The following is an 11,210-nucleotide window of genomic DNA, read 5'->3' as shown; positions in this document are numbered from 1 at the left end:
CACTTGAAATTGAGAGTGGAGTGCACGTAGAGCCCTGCATAGCTAGCAACATATAAGTGAGCAAACGAAAAGATTGACACACACACACACACACACACACACACACAAAGTTAAAAAAAATGCACAAGAAAATAACTACACATAGCTACATGGTAAATATAAAATATGGATTAACATTTGAAATGTGCATATTTACAAAATAAAAGATATAATGCACAAGTCAGTAGCAGAGAATCTCGCTGGTGATTCTGGCCGAGGAATAAGCTCAGTAAATCCACCTCCAATACTTAGCATTATCCTGCACAGTTTATTGTTGGTTTTGTATGACATTGTTCCAAAACCTTCTACAAAGTTATGTGATGACAATTCTCCTGTTACTGTGAGCAGGTTAAGTCGGTCTTGCCCAACGGTTTTGTGTCTGCCACATACCACTGGTTTTTCAGTTATTTTATTTGTCAGGTAACTATTAATGTTGACACGTAAAACTTCTCCTGAACTTGTCCCCAAATAGAGCTTTGAGTTGTACGGAAACATAACAATAGCTACATAAAAATATAAATGATAATAAACAGAAAATAATTCAATTTTGCTCACAAAATAGTGTGCAGCTAATTATCAAAGGCTACTAATTATCAAAGGGTTTACCTGTTGATGCTGGGATGCGACATAAGCAGTCCTTTGTGTCAGCATCATAGCAAACTATACTGCCTATATTAAGCAAAGCACAGACAAGTTGGAGATGAAAAGTGTTGACTGATTTCAGCTGCTCTACTCGACAAGATTTATCAGAAATATTTGAAATTGTACGACACACTAGACTTCCTTCAGTCACCAGTGGATTTAGTGATACAATGATGATGGAGTTATTGTCACATCCTCTGTTATTGTCACATCCACACCACACTTCACATTTATCGCCATCACTGTCATTGCTGGCCACAATTTCCATGCTGACAAAATGACAGTCAATGCCTAGTGAAAACAACTGGGCCCCTTTTTGACCAATAGAAGACATCACCTGATATTGAAACTCACTCATCACTTCAGTAAAGTCAAAGCTATTTCCTGGAAGTGATAATGTACCAATGTAACCATTTTTGAACAGTACAAGTAATATGTTGAGGGACTGAATGTACGAAACATCGCAAGGTTGAAGATCTCCAGGAGGGGCATCAGTAAATGGGTTTTCAATGGTTTGCATATGCGTATATGATTGTGATCGGATTATATCAATAGTCATTCCTTCCTGTATGATGTACACAAACATGTTTACTTGACAAATTTTCAACACTTTCTTGAACTTGACACTTGACTCTTCTTCAGGGAGCAAATAGGGCTGTAATTGTAAGTATTACCACAATGAGTGTAAAATAAAAACTTACTAACCTGAGGATTAACTCTGCTTCCATCAACTTGAAAATTTAAGATCAATAAATTTGAACCACCAGACTCATTTTTCACAGCAATCCATATAGATTCTGTACTTCCTTCTGTGAATACTTTACAAGAACACTGTACGTCAGTAATTTTGTAGCTGCTAATAATGTAAAAATCCAACAAGTGCAGTTTTGTTGGAGAAAGCAAATCAAGTAGCCTCTTGGGAGACGGTCGCAGCTGAGGATCTTGATCCCAGCAACTTGTAACACAGTCGTACAGAAGGGCTGGATATCTGGGACTCTATACACAATAATATATTGATTGACCATGCAGGTATTAATAATTGTTCAATTATAGTCAGTAATTATACCTTGATTGGAAATCTAGGTCTGATTCCACCTTTAACTTCTCCATCAAATTCGAATACAGTGTATTCCAAGGGTGGGACCAGTGTAAGAGCCATTGTTTCATATATACACATGCCCAATGCAAAGATATCCACCTATACGTACATTATATCAACATACATATGATATACATATGTTATAGTTGCATACACTTTCAGATAGTTGTTCTTGCCCAAGACCTATCAGTGCTTCTGGAGCAGTATGGCCAGCAGTGGCACAGGTTCTAACAAACCCATTTGGACCTTTGCGGACACTTATGCCAAAATCAGCTAGTTTAATTCTGACACCATCAATGTTACCAGGTTTGTAACAGTGGATACAGCGTTGGCTTATGACCTCTTCACAATCCTGAGTGTAACAGCAATGGCTCTCTCGAGGAAAATCAAAAATTAGAATATTTTGGGGTTTAAGATCAAAATGAACTATGTTCTTCCCATGTAGATAAGATAATCCACTGACAACCTGCATGAATGCCTCACATGAATAGATGGACATGTATCGCATATTTTACCTGATAAGCAACAGCAAGAACTGAATCAGGACAGATGTAGCTTTTGTGGGATCTATATTGCTTTATGATAGCATCAAGACTGCCATGTCCAGCCCATTCCATGACAAATGCAACAGGATTGATCAGGACACCGTAAAATTTTACAATCCTAATATGATTAAGATCATAAATCATGTTCAATTCTCTCCTGTTGTCAGAGTATCTTTGCAGTTCATTATCAGGATTAGGATCATCACATTTGGACAATACTTTAACTGCCACATCTTTAATCAAACTTTGCTTATACTCAACCTGCAAAGAAACAGCTATCACACAGTAGGAAATTAGAGAAAGCCATACTTAGTCATAGGTTTTGCATAGGGAACCTATTGCATAAGCGGCTCCAGGATTTTTGGTGACTGGTTTCTGATCAAGAGTATAGCTAGATACATGGTGAAGACTAAAAAAAGGTAGTTAACTGCTTGCTGAGAATAACTGCCCTCCACTAACTATATATTAACATCACTGAAAAAGTAGATAAAAATCCTTATTAATAGTATGCTGCACTGCTGCTCTGAATACTGTGACTGCTTTATTAGAGTAATTGATTGCTCTGTTAAAGTATCTGAATGTGACTCAGAGACCTCCTGGTGCTGCCTCTGTATTGTTTATGTACTCTGCCTAATATGTATCACTACTCTCCCTAATGTCCTCATGCCAATATAGGAAATTTTGTATAGCAACTTTTTCACATAGTACAAGAGTTTTAAATACTTACCATACGTAGTTGTTTCTTTAAAATGTTACCAAATCCGCCTTTTCCAATAATCCCACCAGACTTCAGTACTATATTATCTTTCTGAATAACAAAGTTGTCTGGTACATCAGCATAAACCTATGTTGGAATTTAAGAAATACCAAAGAGATGTTAAACTCAACTAACCAGATCTGGAGTCAAACGCTTTAAATCAAGTGCCCCATGCATTGGGCAATTTACAAAAGTCTGAACTTGTGCAATCCACAGACAATGTTTAGTTGTGAATCCCACAGGATCACCACTACTGCATACATCTGAATCATCTATGTGTCGAAAACTAAATCTCCTGGTGACACATTGATCAGAGTTCTTAGATCTCTTAGTAATTGTAAACCAACTGGCAAGGCTTCCTACTTTAGAGGGAATACTGAAATCTTGAGAAGTACTCAAATCCTGATTAATAGAATATCCACCTTGAGGTACAGATGGTTCAGCACCAGGCTCTGGTGGAGGATCAGTAACTGGCCTATTATCTTGGTCCCCCAAGCAGATTGGACAAGGGGTGAAACATATGAGATACTTACTCATGGCTTGTGTGCTATTACCAGTCTTAGAAGTGGTAAACCATTCCATAAAGATTTCATCTATCACCTCAACACAATGTGTGAAAATTTGTGCACTAAAGGAAGAAGAGATCATATGTTCATCATTTTCATTTCCAATAGAAAGAAGAATGCACTCGGGTACAATCACTTCAAGGCCACCAGTAAAACAAGTAGGAAGTTTTATCCACTGATTTCCAGTGTTAAGCTGGATGTTACGAATGCTTTCATGAGTGGCAACATTTTCTGAACACTCTGCTGATGTTAAATTAACATTGGATATTTGCAGCAAAGTCATACGGCATAAACGCAACTCAATTCCATTCTTCCAGTATACCCATTCAAGAACTGAATGACCTACACCAGCTTTGCCAAGATCTTGAAATTCATGGAAAGGAAGAGATTTTACACAGTTCCGCTTGATTATTTCTAGAAACTTTGAAGTGGTTAGGCATCTGGTTATCAGCCTAGGCCAAAGGGGAATGGGCATAGCAGTTAAAGCAAAACACCTACGGTAACAGAGACCAGTAGGTTTCAAAGCAACATTATTTGCAACTGAACCAACATGTCCATTAGTTTGACGACCATCAAGATTAAGATAATCTTCCATCATCTCAGCTTTGATGCTGTCAATGTTTTTGCCAGGAAAAGAATAAACGAAGTGGAAATAGTGAAACTGAGAATGTGTTGGAAGAAGAGAAGGGAAAAACAAACGTGATTCATCTATCGGTATTGCTATTTCAAATCGAGAAAGCAGTTTGCAAAAATCTTTTTGAAAATCAGGTAAAAATCCATAATTAAAAAGGTGCTTCATCATGCTTTGGATGTGTACAATTTCTGGATGCTGTTGGCCTGCAATATTATACTGATGTGAGCTACAATGCACACTAGGTGTTAATGCTAACCTGAGAATTCTGCCAAAATATCTCGGTTTGGCGTAGTTACCACCAAAGCCAGTTTATCAATGAGCCATTGGGGATCAATGAAGTACAAATCTTGCAGGCCGTCTGCATCAAAATGAATCACGGTTCCTTGAGAATTCATCAAGGGGGATGATGACAAGTTTTTAAGTACTAATAAGATAGCTAACCATTTCGTTTCATGTGCTCGACAGCTGAATACAACTCAACTTCATTATCAATATATTCACTGGCAGCTTTCCTGTGTATAGATACATATAATCATGTTACTTTAGTGCACAAGCTATGTTATAAATTCTTACTGCAGTTCAGCCCATGTAAGAATCGGCTGCTGGGATACCAAATGTCTTCTGATATGACCTCCCATTGCTAACAGCTTTCCCTGCAAATCTATGTAAGATTTTGGAATGAGCTGATGTAAAAGTTTTTGGTGACACTGGTAATGCCCCCTCTTCTTATGTGCTGTAATAACACATGATGGTATCTGTCAGTATTCTAATGCACAAACCTGGAGGAACTGTAACAGTGAACGCCAACTCGTACAACTTTTTCCGTAAAAGATCAATGCAACGAGGAATCCGATTGTTAACACATTCCACAAAAATGATGTCATGGATTTCAACCATAAGGGATGAGTTTGGACAAGAAAAATGTTGTATGATCTCTTTCTTGACAGCATCACATTTCATCCACATTGTGAATGACAGTTGGTCACAGAAAGTTCCAACAACAAGAACTGGAGAACCAGGTGCTTTAGCCTGCAATTACATAAATACCACTAGTGGTGTCTAGTTTCTTTGAACTTACTTTAATCATTACAAGCCATGGCAGGAGGGTATTAACACCAGATTCAAACAGGTCTTGGACTTTACAGCAAATGACATATATGGCACCAGGACTTATAAAACAATGGTGTGTGATGAAGTACTCCTCCTAAAAATAAACAATTACAAACACATTTTATATGTATCAGTGAGCCCTTACTTGTCCAGCAAAGTCCCATGTAACAAATGTAATCTTTTCAGAAGTAGACCTTCCACCATCATATACAAACTCACCCAGATCGATTCCAACTGTAGATTGCAAATCTAAAATTTAGTCAAAAATGTATTACAGTGCATACACACAGACTACTAACCCTGTTTAGATATAACTTCATAGGATTTTGATAATATAGCGTGGGAATCAAAAGAATATGCCAACAGCCTATCATGGAATGAGGCTGATTGAGACACCATTCTATTTCTTGATTTCAAATATTTCAATAAAGTAGATTTCCCATTCTTTGAAGGACCAACTATCATCAACCTTATAATAGAATTCTTCTCCGAGCTGTAATAGAAAAGAAATATATATGTTATCCATATATACTTATGTACCTTTGTCGCATGGCTCGTAAATAACCCAGCTTCTCAGCAATATGTGGAATGGTGTTCAAAGTATCAATCACGGGGTCGCCAATCCCATCATAGTCAAACTCAATTAAGCCAGTTATATATCCAGTATCAAGTGGAATTTGTTTCACATCAGGATTACTGCCTATGTTTAAGATTTTAAGTTCTGAAAATTGGTACAGCTGCATTGGCAATTCAGTAAACTTGTTACAACTGAGATTTAATGCAAAAAGCTTCGGAAATAACAAATTCTCTTCTTCATCAAATAGCAATATCTGCTCAAGCTTATTGTTACTGCAATTCAGACTGCCCAAATTGGACAAACACCTGTGATCCATGTGATAACATGGTGGTGCTGGCTGAGAAGGTGACCTTAGACAACATAATTTACATTTCCCTAAGTAAAATATGTTGGACGTGAGTGAATTGAAACTTATATCAAGAAAACGTATCCTGGATGGTATTTCTTCAATTGGGCACACATTTTTGATTTTATTATGTGCCAGATGAAGAGATTCTAACTTTGGTGCAAGACAAGCAAGCCCTCTTGGAAATGATTCAAGCAGATTTTCATTTAAACGCAAAGTAGCAAGGACACTAATACTCTCCATCTTTGAATAGGTGTCCCCTTGCAAGCTTGGCTTTTGCTTTAGTATCACATCAACATGACTTACAACTGACTGACCAGGAGAAGATGTACCACCATGAGAGAGTTGGTCATTATAATAGATGGGTTCTATCCCAAACGTTTTGATTTCATTATGATTTAGATCTAATTGTTGAAGCTTGGCAGCTTGCCACCAATTGTTTGGAACAGACCGTATAGAATTATGGGAAGCCTTAAGTAATCCAAGCAATGGAAATTCAAGCACTGCACTTGGCAAGTTAGTCAATCTATTTCTGGACAAGTCTAGGTCTGATACTTTGATGTTCAATATATCATCAGTCAAATTAGGTAAACTTTTAAGAGAATTTTGACTGAGATCAAGAATTTTTAAACAAGCAAGGGTAAAAATTTCTTTGGGAACCTTTTTAATGTGAACATTACTGAGATCAAGATAAGTGAATTGGTGTAAAAAGGCGTCAGCTACTGCAATTTCATGGATTATATTAATGTGATTCTGTGCAATAGCTGAAGAAAACGGAGTCTCCACAACATGAATGAGTGGGTCCTCATCACAATTCCTCGGCATTTCATGTTGATATCTCCAATTGGCAATCACCTCGGGAGAAATCTGAGATACATCTATCAAGGTTTTCATAATGTCACTGTTTCCAGTTTCAGCTGCTACATGAAACATTGTTCGCTTATTCTCTGAATCAAGCTTTAAAAATCTGTTAGATAAACGAGGAATCCCTTTGTAATCCTTTAAGAGGCATTTGACAAGGTCAGCGTACTTTCTGTATATAGCCCTATATCAAAATAAAAATAGACTATATATATATATGTTTTAAACTTCAACTTACCATTGGACTAAACAGTCTATGCAATCATTGTACGTGGGTTTAGGTATTTCCTTTACTTGAGGAGGAATTCCTGAAATACAATAAAGCTAGTGACAAAGCATAAAAATGAAAACAAAAGCACCTTTGCCTTGCATCAACTGCAATTTTTCTATAACAGAAAAATTATAATAAAGAATGTATAAAATTTAAACCAGTACAAACCCAATAAAACAGCACCAACATGGAAGTTTATAGAAGGATCAAGAGCCAACGTAAATGGAGTTATCCCACAAGACTTGATGGTGACACTGACTCCTGACTCATACAACATGTAGATGATATGAAGTTGGCTGTCTTCAGCATAGTTGAGGTAAGTAACACAGTCATCTTGCACGTTCTATATAATGTACTGTAATGTACTATTGATGGCACTTATAAAAGGTTAACCTTTAAAGGGGAGTCACACGTAATTCCCATCACAGCATAATGGAGAACAGTCTGTAAATTTGAGGTAATAACGTGAATCAAGTATAGTGCTGTGGCTTACCCAATTATTTGCAGATTCGTCTTTTACATCAAGATATGCTAAAGTGATCAGAAAGCACATAACTGATACAGCTAACTTTATATGCACGTCAGTGTTGAAACTGGGTTACTACTGCTAACCCACTGACCCGGATTAATTAAAATTGAGCCATGCGCCAAGAGCTACATTTTGGGCTCCACTAGCATACTAAGTTAAGTAAACTGGTAACTAGATAACTAAACAGGTCAGTTTTATAACTAGTGGGCATGAGTTTTACAGATTGCAAAACATGTTTGCTATAAATGAGTGCACAACAGACATTACTGCTAAAAATATAAGCATGGCTCCATGCCTACAGACAATGTCATGCATTCTCAATTAGTGAGTGTGGCTCATAAAAGAAGGCTTGTTGCAAGACTAGACTATGACTCATTTATATAATTATATTGATTTGTATACCAAATTAAGAATCATTTAGTGGATGTGGCTCCACATAAGCATGCAGACACCAATGGATATTCATGGACACCTACAGACTGCAATACACCTACTGATAAATGGGTGTGGTTCCATGTATATCTACAGACAGTAACACATGGTCCCTAAAAGTGGGCGTGGCTCATGAAAGAAACTGGGAATAGACTATGACACATTAATAATATATTGTGTATACAATCATAGAGACAGCCACTACAATCATATAATCATTTGTACCAATTCTAGAGGTTGCCACAAGGATTTGGTAAAAGCAGAAGAGAAAACAGGACCACCTATTTTTCTTACAGACTGTAGACAAATGTACAGGTGATGTACCTAGTTTTGTATATCAGCCAGGTGATTTACAAAGAGCACAGCAATTTAATGCATTGAAAAACCATACCACCCCAGTTTTGTACCTGAATGGTAAATGTAAACCACAGAATTCCTTTCAGTTTGAGCATTGCTAATGGAACAGCTAACTGGAATATCAGTTACATTTGAACACTTACAATAGACATGGATACTGTACACGTATCACTAATGTGCTAGAGGAATTCCACAATACCAATTGTCATTTCAGTACACAGAACTATATTTACTGTAGTTCTCAATAAACAGAGTTTAAACAATGCCATAATTTTTTGTTATCATGAAGTGTTGGTTTAGTATGGAAAATTAATTTTTAGTTCTGAATCTTTTGATTAGTTTTTTAAATTCATAAAATTAGTTTACTAAAAGTAAATATGCTGAACTAAAACTATATTTAGTTTTAGTTATATAGTATGGAAAATGAATTTTAGCTTTGTTTTGATTAGTTAAAACATTTTATTTAGTTAAAATTAGTGAAAATGCTGAACTACTTTAGCCATAATAATACTAAGACAACCTCAATTAGTCACATGATCCCCAATTAGTCACATGATCCCCAATTATTCACATGATCCTCAATAGTCACATGATCCCTGTACTGTAATGCTAACTTCTTATGCTATCCATGCATGTACAGTAAGTATGTCATAACTCACTCTTGATGACAACAAAACTGCAGTGTATGCATGTGGCTTATGACATGTTATCACATACCATCGACATGCAGATACCATACAGTGGACATGGTATGTTGTATATGCAAATAAAATGACTTATTCTGTCATAACATCCTGAATTTATAATGTTCCAGTCAGTCAGTGACATGTTAGTGTACATGTCTGGTTATCAACAATGGCTTGAAACCATGAAAAACTGTCAACCATTTCTAAACTCTATCACATGCTTCAGCCAAAATGCCAGTCAATGATAAATACTTTGAGACTTGCTTGTTGATTGTGATATAGGGAGCAATATAAATTAAATATAGAGCAAATGCATGTGACCTCACTGTGTGAAAAGCTGACACTAAAGGATAATGTGATGAGTGTTGTCTATTATACGTTTCTTTCAGGATTGTGAGGAAGAAGGACAATGCAATACCTCATATACATGTGGACACCCAATGGCAAGTCATAAAACACATTGTCATAATGTGACCTTCTGTGTTTATGTCATAGAAGCAGAGAACAAAAGGCAAAACTTTGTAATTATAGTCTATGTTGGCCATTGGCAAGTAGTTAGAAGCGGAGCATATTCTACTGGAATACAAATACCCTATAGATGAGTTAAACGAAAAGGCGTGGTGGCACTATACTACATCAGTCCAGATTTGTGTAGGGCAAAAAGATCAATAAAATAAATGTAAACAAATAGTTTTGAAGTATTTCTGCTCTGCATCAAGTAATCACTACCTGAAATAGAAACTGTGTAGTTGTACTTTATCAATACTTGGGCTTTGCCGATAAAGAATAACGAGGTGATTTTCTGTACAGGTGGTCTGCAGTTGACATCCCATTTCTCCTACAGAAACCATGTACAGAAATGGTTGGTAATTTGTGTACACAGCACATTTTTGTGGTCAAAATTCTTTGTTAAACACACCTGCCTATTTCTCACATGGAATTTTATTGGCTGAAACTTTATGCATCAAATATACCAATTTTTTATATAGAAAAAACCCATTACATTGCATGACGTAATTACATATTTAGGTTAGGTGAATCCTCGGACACACACTACCACCATAGATATTAGAGAGAACTCTAATATCTATGCTACCACAGACGGGGAAGCATTACTGTAGAAGTGGGTGTGGCAAGAAAAAAAGAACTATCATAGTATAGATGAGTAACAAAACTAACTGCTAGACTAAACTGTGACACTTTCAGTGTCTAGTCTGCAGGGCCGGAAAATCTTCATGACACCTTATTCGATTAGCCCGATTAGCTATTAATTATCAACCCTACTAGTACAGTGCCCTCACCATGTTTCCTCAACAGATCCACTATAGCTGTTTTTCCTTTATGAGCAGCTACTCGTATCAATTTGCTTGCTACGTTTTTCGCCTTCAGCGATAAATATAATTTCTTATCCGATGTTACATCGAGTAAGTTGTTCTTTATCCATTCTTTTAACACAACGTAATCCTCGTTGAGCACGGCTTCGATCAACTGAGTTTCCTGTGAAACAAAAGAAACCGAGGAACTCGCCGAGGAATCATCCATTTTTCTAACTAGGTCACGTGCACAATAGCCACGCCTTTTGTTTACTGGTGTTGAGGATCCAGCAAGAGAAACCAGCAATAGAAAAAGCAGTGACTTTGTCTGTGCCAAGTTTCAAACACTGCTTATACCAATTTACAAATAAATGAGTGATTTCTACTCTATTTTCAATTTTTTCACCAATGATCTGCACTTAGGGGAATTTCTGGAAATACCATTA

General features: G+C 36.7%; 1 protein-coding gene across 1 annotated transcript; it reads right to left on the bottom strand.

Annotated features, from left to right (window-relative positions):
• Positions 1-92: 92 nt before the first annotated feature.
• LOC136267383 (leucine-rich repeat serine/threonine-protein kinase 1-like) lies at positions 93-11,206 on the bottom strand. The gene is made up of 22 exons (XM_066062512.1): positions 10,753-11,206; positions 7,941-7,978; positions 7,841-7,891; positions 7,616-7,790; positions 7,536-7,562; positions 7,415-7,484; positions 5,933-7,360; positions 5,692-5,885; positions 5,538-5,641; positions 5,361-5,486; positions 5,062-5,311; positions 4,856-5,015; positions 4,724-4,794; positions 4,539-4,664; positions 3,218-4,485; positions 3,053-3,169; positions 2,296-2,586; positions 1,935-2,246; positions 1,748-1,879; positions 1,387-1,677; positions 646-1,336; positions 93-542 (listed from the first exon to the last, which is right to left on the bottom strand). Exons 1-22 carry the CDS (start codon positions 10,991-10,993, stop codon positions 193-195), a joined length of 6,513 nt encoding a protein of 2,170 aa, XP_065918584.1. The 5' UTR covers positions 10,994-11,206; the 3' UTR covers positions 93-192.
• Between the last annotated feature and the right edge of the window lie 4 nt (positions 11,207-11,210).

Source organism: Dysidea avara, chromosome 9 (assembly GCF_963678975.1).
Source record: "Dysidea avara chromosome 9, odDysAvar1.4, whole genome shotgun sequence".
In the NCBI taxonomy this organism is placed as follows: Eukaryota; Metazoa; Porifera; class Demospongiae; order Dictyoceratida; family Dysideidae; genus Dysidea; species Dysidea avara.
The sequence above is the reverse complement of the archived record's forward strand: the minus strand, read 5'-3'. Positions and strand labels throughout refer to the sequence as shown.

Excerpts from the sequence above, each read along its gene's own strand:
- LOC136267383 (XM_066062512.1), bottom strand. The coding sequence starts at position 10,993 with ATGGATGATTCCTCGGCGAGTTCCTCGGTTTCTTTTGTTTCACAGGAA. Across the intron at positions 5,886-5,932 it reads TTACGAGCCATGCGACAAAG|CTCGGAGAAGAATTCTATTA; the intron begins GTACATAAGTAT and ends TTTCTATTACAG. Across the intron at positions 4,486-4,538 it reads TATTTTGGCAGAATTCTCAG|GCCAACAGCATCCAGAAATT; the intron begins GTTAGCATTAAC and ends ATAATATTGCAG.